This window comes from Misgurnus anguillicaudatus, chromosome 21 (assembly GCF_027580225.2).
Source record: "Misgurnus anguillicaudatus chromosome 21, ASM2758022v2, whole genome shotgun sequence".
Classification (NCBI taxonomy): domain Eukaryota; kingdom Metazoa; phylum Chordata; class Actinopteri; order Cypriniformes; family Cobitidae; genus Misgurnus; species Misgurnus anguillicaudatus.
In genome coordinates this window covers 58,291,975-58,311,847 of record NC_073357.2, presented here as the reverse complement: position 1 = coordinate 58,311,847, position 19,873 = coordinate 58,291,975, and the positions used below count along the sequence as shown (strand labels likewise).

The 19,873-nt window shown below is 36.1% G+C and overlaps 2 protein-coding genes across 2 annotated transcripts; both read right to left on the bottom strand.

Moving 5' to 3' along the window:
* Positions 1 to 81: 81 nt before the first annotated feature.
* Positions 82 to 8,764, bottom strand: csnk2a2a (casein kinase 2, alpha prime polypeptide a). Its single transcript, XM_073859518.1, has 12 exons — positions 8,530 to 8,764; positions 6,945 to 7,056; positions 6,764 to 6,865; positions 6,519 to 6,569; positions 6,334 to 6,393; positions 6,163 to 6,246; positions 5,962 to 6,069; positions 4,656 to 4,760; positions 4,471 to 4,571; positions 4,072 to 4,220; positions 673 to 760; positions 82 to 587 (listed from the first exon to the last, which is right to left on the bottom strand). Exons 1-11 carry the CDS (start codon positions 8,628 to 8,630, stop codon positions 687 to 689), a joined length of 1,047 nt encoding a protein of 348 aa, XP_073715619.1. The 5' UTR covers positions 8,631 to 8,764; the 3' UTR covers positions 82 to 587; positions 673 to 686.
* A 1,991-nt stretch (positions 8,765 to 10,755) lies between these two features.
* Positions 10,756 to 18,970, bottom strand: znf319a (zinc finger protein 319a). Its single transcript, XM_055216191.2, has 2 exons — positions 18,741 to 18,970; positions 10,756 to 15,001 (listed from the first exon to the last, which is right to left on the bottom strand). Exon 2 carries the CDS (start codon positions 14,786 to 14,788, stop codon positions 13,016 to 13,018), a length of 1,773 nt encoding a protein of 590 aa, XP_055072166.1. The 5' UTR covers positions 14,789 to 15,001; positions 18,741 to 18,970; the 3' UTR covers positions 10,756 to 13,015.
* Positions 18,971 to 19,873: the final 903 nt, after the last annotated feature.

Genomic DNA, 19,873 nt, shown 5'->3' with positions numbered 1-19,873 from the left:
GCTTTATTCGCATCTGGTGTGAATGCACCATAACTCACACACTTTGAATATGGTGGGGAAACAAAAACCACGTCAGACCGATTACAAACAGTTTCATTTAATATATCTTATTCTCAATAAATTGCAGTAAAGCCTCCATACCTGACAATACTATAGTTTATAATCTGAGCTCATATCAGCAGGGCAAGTCATTGAACAACACAATCTTCCAGTACATAATACAAGCAGGATCCTGAGCCCCGTCAGTCATTTATAGCCTGAGAGTCTTGAGGAAAGAGCAGGCATTCTTTCTCAATCTTAATATCATAGCTTAATTCAGTGTTGTTCCAAAACTCAAATGGAAATGTCAAACTCAAAAAAGGGAAGGAAGAAGATGAGAGGATAAACAACAGAACACCAATCTGGTACCTAGGAAATAATGGCAAGCAGCACTAATACAAAGTGAATGTGGGAGAAGGGCTGATGCCCGTCGTGTTCGATCTGTACAAGTCTTGTGTTGCTTAATAACTTCTGCTCCAGTAAACTGAAGTTTCACACCTGAAAGGCAGCACGTCTCTGCGTGACATGTTGAGGTAAAAAAGGTTTTCCTGAAAGAAACGGTCAAAGAACATGAGTACCTTAAACCGGAAGTGTGAAAACACTGCAACTGACTCCATGCGATTTTCTTCGTACCTGCTTTTAGCTCATCATGTTGTGGCTGAGCTGCTTATTGCAAGAGCGCCCTCCGAGTTAGACAGAGGTTTTCCCTTCAGCACGGGATCTATAAAAAACAAAAGGTATTTGCATAATTTGTCAATCGTAAGCAGGTAGTGATTCATACCGAATTTCGTATAAACTCACATAAAATGCACAAAAGAGTTTTACGCTCACATAAAGTGGATGTTAAGGCAATTCAAAAAAAGGAATATATCGCAAAACTGTAAATGGTTTTTATTTGCATTCAGGTGGCCTACTTTGTATGTACGGGTCGCAAATGTGCATTTCATTTGCAATTATTTTACTTGCAGTAAATAGTTTATCCACAAGAGGGCGTTGATTTACAAGCTTGTCGATGAAAGCTGCATAAACACAAAGGGCCGGAACACATGCAAGCAACATCAACAATGGAGGCCATATTTATTAGAGATGATGCAAAAAGACACACATTTATAGAACTATACCATGAATGAGTACAGCAATGTTTCCATGAGTTTGTGGCATCACCCCTTTAAACCTAGTTAAAGGAATAGTCTACTCATTTTCAATATTAAAATATGTTATTACCTTAACTAAGAATTGTTGATACATCCCTCTATCATCTGTGTGCGTGCACGTAAGCGCTGGCGCGAGCAAGTTTGGTGGTACAAAATAAAACGTAGCGCTTTTCTAAGTGGATTTAAAAGAGGAACTCTATTTTATGGCGTAATAGCACTTTTGGGAGTACTTTGACTCGGCGCAGTAACACCCTCCCTCTCCCATTATGAGAGGGAGAAGGGGAGCGGACTTTTCAGGCGAGTCGAAGTACTCCCAAAAGTGCTATTACGCCATAAAATATAGTTCCTCTTTTAAATCCGCTTAGAAAAACGCTACGTTTTATTTTGTACCGCCAAACTTGCTCGTATAACTACTCGTCTTAAATAGGAAAAACGTTGATGTGTTTGGTCACTTCTAACTTTATCTCTAAATGGTACAATTGAATGAATGGGGCCAAGCCAAACGCCATCGAAGCGTCACAACGCGCCCCAGCGCCCACGCGCACGCACACAGACGATACAGGGATGCACCAACAATTCTTAGTTAAGGTAATAACATATTTTAATATTGAAAATGAGTAGACTATTCCTTTAAATGCTCCTTTTGGACCCCTGTAGGCCAGGAGAGATATTACATGCGTCCAACGGCTTTGTGAGCATCAATGAAATATGCTGTGCGTACACTGGGATATGTGTAGAGCTGTCACGCTTATGACATTTGGCTGACGGTTAATTCTTAACAAATTGTGACGATTATTACGATTAATTACCTGTTTTAAGGCTTTGACGATTAATTGTCTGGGGGTTTTTTGCTTTGATTTAATTCTCATGCTTTTTTGTTTGTTCATGAAATAATTTTCACACATTGTTGTGATTAAATTAAATATTTTGCTAGGTTTATCTGGCAGTAAATATTAATACACATAACACATATTTAAAAGTAATCTGATACTGTCTCGTTTATACAGGCGCTGCAGCTCCCCCTTGTGTTTTTTAGAGAGATGTGCAATCATTGCGGTGATCGGAAATCATCGCAATTATTTAATCATTGTGACAGCCCTACATGTGTGTAAAAATAAATATGGTTCTAATGACAATTGCAGTGCTGGCAATGTTGATCTCTGTAGTCTCTCTGATTTCACTACATCTGGTATTAAAAATTTGGGTGTATTTCTTAATAGTAACCTAAAAATGGATAAATAGATCAATGCTGTGGTAGGCGCTAGCTTCTCTCAGCTACGGCTTCTCATTAAGATCAAGCAATTTCTATCTCATCCATGCTTTAATCACATCTCAGATTATTGCAATTCCCTCTACTGTGGCATTTCAAAGAAATTAGTTGCACGTCTTTAATTAATCCAAAATTTTGCTGTTAAATTCCTCAAAGGACAGCGTAAATTTGATCATGCCCCCCCATCTTATGATCATTGCACTGGCTTCCTGTTCATTTCAGCATCAACAAAATTCTACTTTGTGTCTATAATAAATGCTTAAATAACCAAGCACTTTTCTATCGGTCTAAACTACTTCACCTGTATTGAGATCCATCCCATACATTAAGATCAGAATCTTCTTTTGGTTACCAGATCGCAGCTAATAAACAGAGGGGACAAAGCCTTTGCCATTGCAAGCCCTAAATTATGGAACAGCTTGCTGGTCCACATTAGAATCGCTCCATCCTTAACTGGTTTTAAAACCTCTTTGAAATCCTACTTTTTTCTCTCTGGCTTTTAATATTGTGTGATGTCTATAGACTGTTTAGACTTTTTTACTTTCTTTTATCTTTTAATTATATTAATATTATTACATTATATTATGATTATTATCTTTCTTATCTCTATTTTTATGCATTCACTCTGCGTCATTTGGTCAGCCTGTGCGCTGTTTTAAATGTGCTATATAAATAAATAAACTTGAAATATATTTTCAGCTTTAGATAACACACTTGCATCTCCTTAGATTAAAAATATTGGCTAGTACAGTGGCTGTGATATATATATAAACCTACAAACATTCGTCGCCATGTTTTTTTATGACTTGAAAATTGAAAAATTGTAGTCACAAAACAAGGAAAACACATCCATCTTCAATATTTTACTATGTTCTTACCTTAACTTAGACTAATTAATACATAACTATATTTTTTCAATGCATGCACTTAATCTTTGTACAGCACGTCGTGAATGTGTTAGCATTTAGTCTAGTCCCATTCATTCCTTAGGATCCAAACAGCGATGAATTTAGACTTGCATGTTTTCCCTATTTAAAGACTGTTACATGAGTAGTTACACGAGTAAGTATGGTGCCACAAAATATAACTTTTGTTTGGAGCCATAGGAATGAATGGGGCTAGGCTAAATGCTAATACATTCAAGAAACAATGAACAAAGATTAAAAGTGCACCCATTAAAAAAGATAGGAAATTTTAAGATATTGAAGACATTAATTCATCTAACTTAAAGGTGTAGCGGAGGATTTTCTCAAATTTTAGAAAAGAACCGCCTTCTCCACTTTTTAAAAAAATGCAATTGCGCAGCACTCCTGATTGACAACTAGGAGGACCAATAGTCTTGATGATCCACCCGGAAAAATAAAATCCTCCGCAATACCTTTAAGGTAAAAACATAGTAAAATATTGAAAAACGGTGGTGTTTTCCTTTAATGGAAACCGATGTGCCATTTCCCAATAGTTTTTATCCCCATTCAGAAAATACTGCAAAGGTTTTGAGCAAATCTGCAATGGAAACCAGTGCGTTCATAATAATACTAATTCGCGTCTCCAAATATGCTAATTTAAAAATAAGAAATGAATAAATGACATAAAGGACATGTGACTTACAGAAGTAGGGATGTTCCATGGCCTCTTGTGCCGTCAATCTCTGTTGATGATCATAACGCAGGAGTTTATCCAGCAAATCCAAAGCTTCAGGGCTCACCAGGTGCTGATTCTCTGGCTGAACAAAGTTCTCCCAGCGTTTTCGATTCTGCCTAAAGAAGCATGCATTTATAACATTTAAAAAGGCTAAAAATTTAAAGTCACAATATATACTAGGGATGCACAACATATCAAATCATTTCTGGTATTTGAAGTGTGAACAGCTATTCTGAAAAACAATATAGGTCTGACATCATATCAGTTATCACCCATAATAAAAATGGATTATTGAATGCATTTGTATAGACTTTTGCATCTCAAAAACTATTAATAGACAATTCACTCTGACTGTTTAAGACTTACTGGCCAAGCAAATCTTTGAAACGTGTGTCCAATTCGATGTGATACTTGTTCAGGTAGCTAAACAGCTCTTCTGTTCCAAGAACCTTGGCAATTCTGACCAGCTGTAACAAACAATTTTATTTAAAATACTATAATACGGTAAATATTCTCCAAAATTTTATATAAGCATGAATGAAAGGTCAGACCTGATCATAGTTGTCCTGACCATGGAAAAACGGCTCTTTCTGGAAGATCATGCTGGCTAACATACAACCCAAGCTCCACATGTCCAGACTGTAGTCGTACATCTGCAAAATTTTATTTCATTTTAAACACCATATATTACATCTGCAAAACATTCTGGGAAGAAGCTTGTGATAAAAAGTAGTGGTCGACCAATATGGGTTTTTAATGGCCGATACGGAAAGCAATGTGGCCGTTATACACGAATGTAATTATGGTAAATGAGAGACAAGCAGAAAATTGGTGATGAAAAATATGTAACACATAATATTTATAAATAAATTAGGGATGCATTACGATTAATCAATAAAAGCTAAACAATAAAAGTTTTTGTTTACATCATATATGTGTTTGTGAACTGTGTATAATAACTTTGTATAGATAAATGCACATATATGCATATATATATATATATATATATTTTTTTTTTTAAGAAATGTTCACATGTGTATATACATTTGTATATTTATGTATCATTTATATAATATATAAATATATATAATATGAATATTTTTTCTTAAAATTATACATGCATTTGTGCAAATTTTTTATATTCATAATTATTATACACAGTTCACACACACACAAACTTTTATTCTGCTATAGATTAATCGCGATTAATCGTTATGCATCCCTAAAATAAATCAATTTTAAATAATTAAAAAATATTATAAGACAAATGTATTGCAGATCTGACACCTCACAGTACTATTTGACTAAGATTTTGTACAATGTAACATTGCGTCATAAAGTGAATAATGATTGGTCATTTTACTGTGTGCCCGACTTTGGCTTTACATGCAAGTGTTTATTCATGACGAACAACAAATTTAATGAACAGAAAGATTTGTTGGCTGATAGTAATAAAAAAAATATATCTCACTTAAACATACATCTTAAAAAAAATACAAATATTTCCTTTAAATTTTCAGTTCTTATGTTTCTTTGTTTATTATTGTGATATTTTATTTTGATTTTAAATATCTCCAAAATGTAATGTTTTTTCTCTTAATTTTCCCCCTCTTTTAAATAATTTATTTCTATGTAAAGCACTTTGAATGATCTCTATGCATGCAATGTGCTATATAAATAAACTTGCTTGGCCTAATAAAATCTTATAGAAAGTCAAAGCTCGAAACAATAACTGATTTTTGTTAAATAAAAGTATTTACATGTATCTTTATAGCTTAGATATAGATCATACAGATGACACAAATCCACATATCTGTTTCAAGTGACTTTGAATTATAAACACATAATGTACATCTGATAATCAACCAACAGCTCGGGCCCTTTGTATGATCTTGAGGCAACCCGTACATTGTATTCCTGTGCGGGGTGGTAAAACTCAGCCAGACCCCAATCTATGAGCCTCAACTACAGCACACAAACAAAAACAGATTTTAAGAAAACATTCACATTGATTTGCTGCAAGAATTGTATCAAAAATAAATATTAATCCATGCTAACCTTTCTCATCTGGTGGTCTATCATGACATTGTGTGGTTTGACATCACGATGCATGATGCCCATGCTGTGAGAGTAGTCCAAAGCCTGTAGAGACAAAGGACACATCAGCAATCTCTGACTAAAAAGAAACAAACTCATAGTTGTTTTGTAGCTACAATGCATAGTGCTTACCTTGAGAAGTTCATACAAGTAAAATCGGATGTCAAAATCTGTTAGTCTCTGGTAGAGGTCCTGCAAATGAGCACAACAGATTGAGAAAATTTTCCATTCAGCTTATTTTTAAACCACAGTTTAACAGCATGAAGACATTTGTGAAGTCTTGCGGGTTTTGTAGCGCCTGGAAATAAAAGTGATACCTTGAAATCTGTGTTATTGATGTATTCAAACACGAGAGCAGGCGTTCTAGACTGTGAACAAAAAAGACAAATTCATGTTTTAAGAAAAAAACAAATATGACTCTAGGAATACTTTTTAGTATAAACATACAATATATCATCATGTTACGCATCTATTCCAAATAGACTTATTTCCTTTAAAATTCCTAATTATTCCTAACTATTCTTATGCATTCCCATCAGGATTGATATCCTGTAGCACTCACCACTGGATCCTTCACTGTGTCTACAAGACGAATGATGTTGGTTCCTCCCCTTAGGTTCTCCAAAATTTTGATCTCACGCTTAATCTTCTTCTTCTTAACCGGCTTCAAAGGTAAACGAGCATTAAAAAAAGATCTTCAAGCTGATGCTCAGACCCTAACATGAGATACCAACTGTTCTTACCTTCAGTATTTTAACAACTACCCTGTCATTGCTGTTAATGTTGATTGCTTCAAACACTTCACTATATTTGCCTCTTCCAAGCTTTCGCACAAGCTGGTAATCATCCTGGTTGCTGGATCAGAGAGAGAGAGAGAGAGAGAAAGCAAAGAATTAATTATAGATGTGCAACATTATGTTTTTGGACACGTACCATGATAACACCATGGTTATTTAGACATATCTGTATAATTCTTTATATGAAACCTTGATAATCATTTAGTACCATCCCTGCTGTAAAAAACCCTCCAAAAAAGCAGTTTCCATTAGGGTTGCGTAACGATTCATCGGGATTAATTTATTGCAGAATAAAAGGTTTTGTTTACATCATATATGCATGTTTACTGTGTATAATAACTTTGTATAAATAAATACACACACGTGCATGTATACATTTAAAACATGTTTACATGTGTATATGTGTTCATTTATGTAGAATTCATATTATATATAAATACTTAATATATAAATATATTTTTTCTTAAAATTATACATGCATGTGTGCATATTTATATATACACAATTATTATTTACAGTTCACACACAAATATATTATGTAAACAAAAACCTTTATTCTGCAATAGATTAATCGTTATGCAACACTAGTTTTCCATTATGAAAATCATTATACAATTTTAATGTACTCTTCTATTTAATTCCACTATTTCATTTGTTAACATACCATCAGTAGAACCCAACACAACCAATAGAGACCCACAGAGACCATTATACTACACTGACTATACCAAACAATAAAATAATATAAAAAAATAATACTACACTAATAAAATATACAATATAATACAATACAATATATACGTTACCCTTACTATACTATTCAAAGCTACAAAAATACTTTGTATACTTTCATACTATGCAATACCACACTATACACATTTGCTTTAAATTCAACACTACACTACGTTATGCTATACTAAACTATAAATACTATACTATACAATGCTTATACAATACTTTACAAAGCAATATTACACTTTACAATGCTACACAATTTAATACTACATTATACTATACTACAGTTCACTGAACAATAAAATACTACTGTACTATGCAACACTATAGTATACAATGCATATACAACTTACAACTACACAATACTATACTATACAATACTACGCTACACTAAACTAAACAAAAAATACTACACTTCACTATACTATACAATAAAATATTATGCTTATACAATTGACAACTACACAATACTATACAATACACTGCTAAAATATTATATATAAAGCACTATAAAAAACTATATTATACCATACTATACTACAATGATTAAACAATACCACACTATGCTATAAAACCCTATAATAAACAATAAAATATATTATACATTATAATACTACTATACTACACTACTATGTATGCCATACTTAACTATAACCATTAAGACCACTAGTATGATTTGTATGATGGTTTCTATTGATTTTCAGCAGGGATGGTATTACTAAACTGATATCATTACTTTTCCATTGTAGCACCCCTCTTCCAATCAGAAATTATGTCAGTGCAGAATCATCAGTACCTCCAACTGGGCACGTGAGCCTCATAATCCCAGTACTCTTTGCTCTTGACAGTGTTGGCATCAGCATACACGCGGGCTTTACTGCTCACGGGACCTGGCATGTCGGGTTGGGCCAGTCGATCCGCCTCCCCTCCACCTGCAACGACGAGTTTCTCTACGCGACAGTCAGGAGTCGAGCGAGTCTGTTGTGAATAACCGCGGACGATACAGTAAAACCCCACGATACTGTAAAAAGCTTCAATGCGATCTCTCGCGAGCGATGGTGATTGACAGCTGCTGGGCAGCGGCACGCATGACCTCGCGCTGACGCTCGCAGCACTAAAAGCCAAAGCAAAAACAAGGGGGCGGTTGAAACTGTGCAAAAACCTGTTTATCTGCTGATAGAGCGCCAGTTTATTAAAATCGGGGATTAACGTTAAAGGCAGCCTAAAATCCTTTCGGTTAGTAGGTAAAATATGTATTTATATATAAATAAATAATGTAACAGCTTTTAAAATAATAGCAACACACACATGAACATATGATATTCCCTGTAGGAGCGTTTGTATTTTTTCATTAAACCAAAAATGTATGCGAGAGGAAATGAATGCAATATATTTATCCAAAGCGCAGATCTGTCAAGTCCGCCAATGTGATGTCGATACGCGGTAAAATGAAACGTAAACACGCCGAACTGTCAGGTTGATCGATTGTCTGGGTGTATGATAAGCATTTGATCATCGCACTTTATTTTATTTATCATTACAGCGGATGAATAGTCTTAATTTAACATCCTCTCCGGGTAACAGTGCTAACTAAGCTAGCAAAATCGATGAATCGGTTTATTTGGCCGCTACGACTTCCGGATCCACGGCTCCAGGTTTACGATTAATTTGCAATCGCAGCGTTCCGGTCCCTGCCGGCGATCCCGGGTGTTAAATTCGGTGTGTGATCGAGGGGACCTGCTGATTTCAGTCCTTTATCGCGCTCCTGTCGATTTTTCAATCGCTCGGATAGACACCGGAAATACTCAATGAACGTCCTGTGCGTTGATGTCAAAATAAGAGCCTCCCTTTGGCGTATGTTCTGTACAACTTAGAATTTAAAGGTATTTAATAAAGGGCGTTAATTTTATTAACTTTAAATTATTTAAAGGGATAAAAAAAATTCTACTTTTGAAGGACATTATCATTTAAATGTTTTGCCTCTTAATAGTATGTTTCTCTAATACTATAATTTTAATATTATAGGGGCGGTTTCCCAGACAGGGCTTATCCTAGTCCCAGACTAAAATGCACGTTTGAGCTGCTGTAATTTTAAAACACCTTGCACTAACATATTTTAACATATATCAGTACCGTTGTTTTGTCTCAAGAGGCACACCAGTTTAGTTTTTGTAAGGTTTGTTTGTAAAAACTACATTAATGTCCTAAAATAACTAAGGTAAATAACCTAGTCCTGGGTTAATGTAAACCGTCCCATAATGTTATAACTATAAACCAATCATAAATGGAAATGTAAAAAGTAAAGTAAAATGAATATGAAATATAAATTCAATGAATCATTTTATCTTCTTAAGAGTAGCCCTATATTAACTTGTTTATTCTCGACTTCCTAGTTTCACCATGGGATATTTATTATATGCATAATATGAATTTCCATGCTACTTTATATACAAAAATAATTAATATTTTGCATGATACATTTTCCTGGTTTTAAACTATTTAATCTATCTAAGTATTTTTGTTGAGCAATTATGCAATTTTAAATAGATGTTTGATTTATTGCTGGTTAGTAGGAAATACTAGAATGCTTAGAAATAACCATTATTTGTGTAAAAAAAGAATACAATAAGGAGATAAATATGAATCAATTCATTTGTATTTGAGAAAAATAAATGACTTTTAATCACTAAGGGTCAGTTTCCCGTACAAGGTTTAGATTAATCCAGGACTAGGCTTTAGTAATATTAGGACATTTAATAATTTTTACAAACATACCTTACAAAAAAAACAGTAATGGTTGTGCATCTTAAGACAAAACAATTATGTCACTGATATGTTAATTTAAAAACATCTTGCACTGTCATATCTTAGGGCGGCATTTTAATCTGGGACTAGGATATTCGTAAAACCAGCCATATACGTTTGTAGCAATACTGTTTAAGATTGATAATTTCAAAGCAACTTCAAAACGGTTACACATTGGGTTTTACGTTTTACTTCGCAAAGAATTACACTTACTACCTATGTTTACAAACATTTATTTTTTTTAATGCCTTGTGAGGTTATGACATGCCACATCTTTGTTAAAATGAAAGAAAAACACAATATGGCAAATTTACAGCTGTAGCCTCTTCACTGACTTGTCTAGAAACACAGAAAAATGTAAACATACAGTACAAGGGATGGACTGAACAACATACAAAAGAAGGTGCTGGATTGTATAAATCACATCTGTTCTCACTCAAATACAAAACAACACATTTGAGAATTTTGCTTTACAAGCAATGACACCGTTCAATCTCTAACTGCATTTAATGCAGATGAAAATAAAAGTAGAGGAACCTATAACAAAACAAACAATACTGACACATAAGCCATTCATGTTAGTAAGGCTTTCAGAGGCACGAAAAAGGAGAAAGAAATGTTTCTGATGTTTACATTCAAGCTGTTAGAATCCTACAATATATCATGAATATGCATTTATTTAAAGTATCATGGTTTTTAAAGTTCTCCAAGTTGACAAATAAACACTCAACTAATACTTAATACTCGTGAGTATAGAATTTAACATAACCTATACTCCAACACTCGAATTACATTATAAGATGACTTTTTAGAAATAGCAGCTACATAATCATGTACTGAGAAGTATAATATTTCTAACGTTGCATATCTATCCCCGGGTTTGATATTTTAATCCAATTAAAATGTTGTATTATCAACAGATTCAATGAGGTGTGCACAAAAAGAAATACCAACAACCGATATATGGTATTCGTAACATTTAGCCACTTAAACAGAACGCAAACGAAGAACTTGTGGCAGTGAAGTTAAACAGCTTGTCTGTGGCAAAAAAAATAAAAATCCACCAAGAGAAGTAACGTCCTCAATAGAGAGGAAATCAATCACAAACACACAGTCTACAGTATAATGCGAATACACAAACATACACTAAACTCTATCACTGTACTCAAGTCAAGGCGATACAAAACATCCATGTACAGGTAACTTTACAAATTCTACAGCATTGTTTAGCTAACGCAACAATGTCTGTTTGCAATCCGCAAACAAAATTATGTTTTTGTTGTTATCCATGGACTGTAAATAGGAATGCATAACGATTAATCGCAACTAATCATTTGCAGAACAACAGTTTTTATTTCATCATATATCTGTGTGTACTGTGTATAATAATCACGTATATATAAATACACAAACATGCATGCATGTATACATGTGAATAAAAATGTTTATATTTATATATAAAATATATTATATATAAATACTTAATGTACAAATATATATATTCTTAAAATTATACATGTATGTAAGTGTATTTATTTATACACAATTATTATACACAGCACACACAAATCATGTTAACACAAACTTTTATTCTGCAAACGATCAGCTGCGATTAATCGCTATGCAGCCCTACCTGTAAATCAAAATGTGCTACTAAAAACCGCTTTTGCAAGCGATTGCGTTATTGTTCGAGATGAGTCGAAATTCACTATAGTGAAATAAACTTCTAAATACTTGTGTAGTTCCTTGCTTACGAGTTAACATAGAAGTGTGCACCAATGACAGATTACAACAAACAGTATTCATTATTTTAAGCTATTCATGCATACATATACCCTGTTACATCATGGGTTAGGTGAAGTTATACATTACCAATACATATAATCACTATATTGTTCAGATACAGTGTTCGAGATCCATGATGAACATGGAAACTGATGTAGATTGTAGATGGAGAGCACTGGAAAAAGGCGAGTGGCTATCAGGATCAAATCCTTGGGCATCAACTCAAGTCAATCTAAAAAAAACCTGATAGCTGTTTTTTTCGCGTTTTAGGTAGGGTGAATTTTATAAACAAAGCAGAATTCAAACTAAATAATTTTTAGTTTATGTTAAATTAATCTAATTTGTTAAGAACACCAGTCATAAGCGTATAATGTGGTGTATAGTATCATAACGATTTGCACAAGAGACAAGCTTATTTTCAGTAGAGTAGCTATCTATATAGTGTATGGTTTTGTTTGTCAACACTGTTGGTACCGAACTGAAGCAAATTTCCGTCCGGGAAATAGATGCCAACATTTACCCAGAGTCTGACAAGACTTGTACAAGTCGTCACTTTTTGTGCAGTTTCTTACGAGTCCAACAAGAAGTTCAATGCCTCTGGGTTATGCAAAGCGTTAACAGTTCCACTAAATGTTTTGAGATAAGTTTAAATGTTTTTAATGTCTGCAGAGGAGATCTCACTAAATAAGGAACTATTCAATGCACGAGGATGCCGGATAACCCCCGCCTTCTGCGGTGTGTTGAACCGTGTGCTCTTGAAGCGCGCCCAGCTCCCCGAAACAATCTCCACACCACACGCACTTGAACTGGGCTTCCCGAGAGTGGACGATGCCATGTTTAGCCAGGTGCTCACGTTGTTTGAATCCTTTGTCGCAGGTGGGGCACTTAAAGGGTTTTTCACCCGTGTGAACTCTGCGATGCCGTTGCAGCTCTGACGAATATTTAAACCGCCGCTCGCAGTCCGCACATTTCATTGGCTTTTCTCGGGCGGGGTCGCAGCGGTGCTGAACAAAATCGGATGACGACTGGAAGCGACGGCCGCACAGGGAGCATTTGAGCGGCTTTTCTGTGCAATGGGAGTTTTGGTGGCGCTGTAACGTCGACGACTTTTTGTAGCCCTTCCCGCACACGTCACACTTGTAAGGCTTTTCTGGAGCATTGGATCCAGAGTTCGATTCCGTGCACTTGTGCCTTAGTAGCTCTCCGGATTGTCTGAAGCCCTTCTGGCAGGCGGCGCATTTGAACAGGCTTTCAATGCCATGTACATGCTGATGGTACAGAAGGTGGGAAGGTTGCAAGAAACCCTTGTCGCACTGATTGCATTTAAACGGGCGATCCGCTGGGTTTTTGTGCGTGCGACGGTGGCGAACGAGCGCGTACTGCTGTTTAAAGCTCATCTGACACTCCTCGCACTGGAAAGGCCGCTCTTCGGAGTGCGTGCGCTCGTGCTGTCGCAGGTCCGAGGGACGTTTAAAGCTTTTTCCACATGCGGTGCAGCGGAAGGGGCGCTCTCCGGCGGGCTGGCACTGGTGATGGAGAAGCTCGGAGGACTCTTTGAAATGAAGCTCGCACAGGTTGCACTTGAACAGGTGCTCGCCGGAATGAGCGTACATGTGCCGTACCAGGTGCTGCCTGTGTTTGAAGGTCTTTTCGCAAACTGCGCATTTATAAGGCCGATCTGCGCTGTGAGTCCGCTGGTGGTGCGCCAGGTGTGAAGCCTGACTGAAGCTTTTGTCGCAGGTGTCGCACTTGTAGGGTTTCTCTCCAGTGTGCACCCTTTCATGACGGGACAGTTCAGAGAGGTGTCGGAACGCTTTGTTGCACACGGAGCACTTGTACGGACGGTCGGAGCCCTGAAAAGCCGTGGAGGAAGAGGAACCCATGGCCGCCCCGTCGCTAGACGTCTCACCGGTGGAGGGCTGCTGAGGGTTCGATGAAGCAGAATCTGGGCGGTACGTTTTCTCGCAAATAGAGCACTTCATCGGATTGTTTCCGGTGGTGTGCTCGTTATGATGCTGTGCCAAAGACGTAAGAAGAGAAAATCCCATTTTGCACACCCCACACACGAACGGCTTCTGCTCAACCTGGACGCACTGGTGCTCTAGAAGATCCGTTGCCTGGTTAAAAATCTTCATGCATTGAGTGCACTGGAACGAACGGTCTTGGTTAACCATGCACTGATGCTCATGGGGATTAGCCAGGTGCGATATATCGTGGCCACATGCCCCGCATTTGTGACCACCTTCACTCCCTACTTGCAGCGAAGGCTGTTGGGCCGGCAGCGGGTGTTGCTGTGCGTGTTGGCCGTGTTGAGACTGCTGTAAAGCCGGGTCTGCCTGCAGGACGATACCGTAAGCAGCGCTAGCTAAAGGATTCTCGGCCCCCTGAAGAAGGGGGTGCCCGACAGGTGGAGGGGCCACTGCATGTTGCTGTTGCCACGCTTCTGTCATTCTTCCACTGTACATGTATGAACTCAGATTTAAGGGATCAGCACAAAAACGTTCCCGGTCGGACCACTGGAAGAGCTGTGTAGTTGAAGTATGGCCAAGATGTTCAAGAGGTTTGGGTGAGCTTGTTCATAGTACAAGTAAGGTGAATTTTTAGATAAGACATCAATCCGAGGGCAACGTCTGAATTTTTCTAATGTGAATTACAAAGAAGAGTCTCCAAATGCATACCTGCAATGAATAAAAAACAATGGGTCATTAAGCAGATATTCTTAGATACTCAAGATTCCCAAAAACTTTGACAAATTAATTTTTCTTTCTTTTGTGAATGGGCCATTCTACAGAAACCTGTTGCCCCACAACCAAAAAACCAACACATTTAAAAAGTATTTAAATCTTATATTTACGAAGATCCTTCTACCAACTAAAACCCACAATAAAATGTAAAATATCAGTAACAGTGTTTCCCATACATTGATTTATTTGTGGTGGCCCACCACAGAATCAACACTGGCCCCCACAAATAGCATTTTCATGATTCCCATTTACATTTTTATTTCACTATTTAAAACAGCTTAATTTGGCTTAAAATATAATTTGATATATAATAAAGATCAAATACAGATACAGATCAAAGAGTAGAAGTGAAACATATTTCAGGTGGCAACACTAGATCGATTACCCGTGTGCTTAATAGAAACGGGGCATTCAAACAAGCGGCAAAATCCAAATGGATGAAAAGCTTATACTGTGTGTTTCGGAATTCCCGGAGCTTTAAAATACAAGTTTACACTCCTACAGAGACATCGGAAGGAAAGCTGTGTCATGGAAACACGTAGCAATTCAAGTTGGCATGTCAGGTGTATTTTAAGTCAAGTAGCTTGTTGTAGGTAGGCAGCTTAAAGTTACCTGAAATGGAGACGGGCAACATCAGTCTCTGTATTCCTCATCCACTATTTAACCCCAATATAAACACTGTAGTAATTTATTGAAAACCCCGCCTACTTTGGCCAGCAGAGCGCAAATCACTTGGCTGCCCTGAACCCAGTGGCGAGCGCAGCGTACATCGCGTCCTATGTGAAAGTCACATAACCCCAAATGTATATTTTTAAAAACGATATTGAAATAAATTGTTTGCTTTATTTAATTGAAAATCCTTAAAAATATCTTTTGGATTTTAAAAAATAAGATAAAATATATACATTTATTTTATATTTTAATTGTAAAACATTAAACTTTATGTAAAATTGTTAGGGGTGTAAATTGGACAGTTCATTGAGATACGCAAGGAATAAATAACAACGGACCGTTCAGTTATAAGAAAATAATGCACACCCAAGGTGGTAATTTGCGTCGTGCTGTTACACCATGGGTGTGCATTATTTTCGAATAATTCAAAGAACCACAGTCAGTTATTCGTCTTATACCACGGTTACCACAAACATTGCTCTGGTGTCTATTTTTAAGACATTAGACAAGTTAGGTGTGCGGTTTACAGAAAAATAATCAACACCCATGGAACATTTCTCAACCAATCATAATAAAGCATTCAACAGCACCGTGGTATAAGATACAGTATCGATTATCTCTGCCAGCGATGCGATATTTGCCGATACGTCGAGCATTTCTTCAATGCAATTATGATTCGATTCAATTAATTTATTTCTTGATACTTTATCTAGTTAAAAAAAACTTGTTTAAATAGAAAAATTAATAATGAAGGAAAAAATGTAACATAAAATCAAGCATATGATGGCAACAGTCAAAGTCTTTAGTGTTTCAGCCGGTTTTCTGCCAATCTGTTCGTCCAATCCATTTTCCTAAAAACAAAATATTTCCAAACCCACGATTTGCGTACGATAGCCGCCACAACATCATCTTCTGCCTCTTTCACTGTTTTTGCTGCCATAACTGCTTTGTTGCTGCATTGCATTCACTTGCTGACAAAAGCACACGAAAATAAACGAAAATGTGTGCTTTGGCGGAAATGCGTAGAGGGACGATACGTCAAGGTATAAGGATGCGAAGAGTCCTCATAATGATATTTATCGTGTGGCATCAATCGTATTGTTAGAAATTTAATCAATGCACTGATCCATACAGATGTATTGTTACACCCATTAAAATGTCTCCTGCATTTCCGTGTCACTACCAAAACAGTGTAACAATTTTTTTGTCCATTGGCTGTGATTAATTTTAATCATACCCCTACATTAAATATTCCTGTGTCGATCTATCTCATAGTTACATGTGAGTAGGGTCTCACCATTTTGAGGACTTGAATTCATTCACCGAGAATTGATTGGATCATTTGAAAGGTCATGTTCCCGGGCTCTGCCCACCAGCCATACCATATGACCGGATGTAAAGAGAGCTCATTTCGAGGAGGAGATTTGCGTGTTGGATTAAAAATTATGAGGCATTTAAATAATGAAGCTCAAAAAACAAATGCCACAATATTTCAAAACAAATACGTTTTTCCATTTTTTTATTTCATTGCAACTTTAAGAAAATGTTGTTGGGTTTTGCTTCATAAAATGTAGTTTTTAGACCCGTGCTAGCTAACAATGTGCTGATAAACATCTTTGATAGACTCAAAAGTATCTAAAATTGTCACTTGTACACTGTAAAATTTTTACTTAATTATTTAGTTTAATCAACTGGCAAGGCATTTTAACATACCATTTTAATTTCATAAATCAATCTGAAATAGCTAAACTTAGCTTGATAAGTTACAAATAACAAAAACATATGTTGATGTAACTCAAACATATGTTAAAGTCATGTGACCGAAATGTGGTGAAGCCTCGGTTATGACATCACTGTTTTCGGTAGTGACAATTTAAGAGGGACAGCTGTTTGCTCCTATATCTGTAGAATGGCCCATATACAGGATTAACAATTTGAAAAATATAGCATATTATTTTTAGCATCATATTTTATTATAGCATTACACTATATAAGTTGCACTCATCAAGAACTGTTTCTAACTGATGAAATGTTAATTGAGCATAACTAGAACATAAAGTGAATTGTTTAAGTTGAGCATCATTAAAAATACATTTTTTTATTTTACATGTAGGGTGAAATTTTGACAGTTTTTGACAGTCACTTCAATGTCAAGCAGTGTCCCAATCTAGTTAAGAAGATAGATTGGGACACTGAGATGACTTTCCCGATTAATTCCTGTTTTAAGTTTCTAGGTTTGGAAATCACATTGATAAAAATTCACAGATAAGTTAAAAGATTTGCCATGTGAACTCTAAACACTAGACTTGAACTCATATTTATCTCTGCGAAGGGACATCACTGTTTCATGACTGATGCACTAGCATATATCCATTCCATATATAGCACATAATACTATTCGTTTATTATGTAAATGCGTACAAATGCATTCCCATTATAACATGCTAACCCGCGGTTTACAAAAATAACGTAAGATTAACAATAATAACACAATGCAAGCAACCACACCATTGCATTACACGCATTGAGCATCTAAAATAAAACTCGCGAATTTCTCCAGTCGATCGCATTTTGCTAACGTTAACCTAAAGAAAAAAAAACGGGAGAAATCCGGAATTTCATTTGATCCTCTTAATTCGCCGTTTCATGTAAACTACAAGTAATGACTTCAATATAACATCCACGTGCACAATAACACTAAAAGGTCTGTTATAAAAACACAACCGTGTTTTTTATTCGCTGTTTGTGTTCAGGAAAACTTCAGTTAGCGGCAGCACCGCTAGCATGTGATGCTAATGTCCTCGCGCTCTCAATCTGCCCGTCTGCAACCGCGACATTTCAACTCTCACATGCAATAAATCCACAACTGCAAACATTTACAACACGTATGCAGAAAAACATGCAAACTGCATGCATCCCGACGTAAGACATCACGCAACTGTCTTTACTGGCACGCAAACTGCAGCTATTGCGATAATATACAGCACTGCCGTTAACCTACCTTGTGTCGCGTTTTCCCCTCGACTCCTTGATATCATAAAGATTCAGACTTGTATAATGCATAAGCTTCGGGTGGTTGTTTATTGTCAAGGGGAAAATCAGGGCCTTTCCCAAGCAATGGGATGCAAAAGGCCCGAATGAATATGACGCATCGGAACTGCGCGTCCAGCCCCTCGAGCAGCCCGATGATATGGGCGGAATCAGGCCAGTGGAAAATCACTGATGTGTTTATAGATGAGCGACCCTTCCAATTGACACATTTATCAACCTATTCATGCTTATAAATAAGCGAAATGATAAAGCAGTGATGAAGCTGTGACTTTAGGATAATATCCAGTTCATCATAGGAATTAATGTAATGTATATTCTGTATTCTCAGATACCTCCAAAGAAATCTACACGCATATTTTTGCTCGAGTAAATATGCACATTTAAACTGAAACATAATAATGCATATCTTAATGTATTCTTTTCTGCTTTCTAGATGGGAAAATTCCTATGATGCGCCATAATTTCAAATGGGCACACTTATGAAATAAGTCCTATTTGCATTAATGCATTTATTTAAAACGACTTGCAGTGCATTCAAGCTTTACATTTAGTTTTACATGATGTGGATGTTGAAAAGGTTCTTATAGCAGCAATTTCATAGCAGAATTGTTTTTGGTTCCCCAAAGCAGATGTTTTCAAATTTTGATGGCAAGGACCCCTAAATATGACGAGTCTTTTGTAAGGGAACTCCTACCTAAAATATATTTGATTTTATATATTTTGTATGTATAGTGACCCATAGGGCAAAAAAAATTTTGGCCAAAAATATGTTTTAAAAAAATGCTAAATTAATTTTGTAGAAAGTATAGCTTAAATCAATTTTTTGAATGTGAAAAACATAGTTTTAACCTTTCAAAATGTATTTTAGGGGCAACAAATACATTTCTAATTTTACAACCCATATATACTGTATACACTGTATTGTATACACATATATACACTGTACTTTTATGTGCCTTTTATGTTATTATTTATTTCTATTTTTGTTCTTATTTCTTCTAAATTTCTAAAACTTGTTTTTGTGTAATGTTGTTGTTGTTGTTGTTGTACACTGTGGTTGAGGGAAGGTAATTTCGATACTTT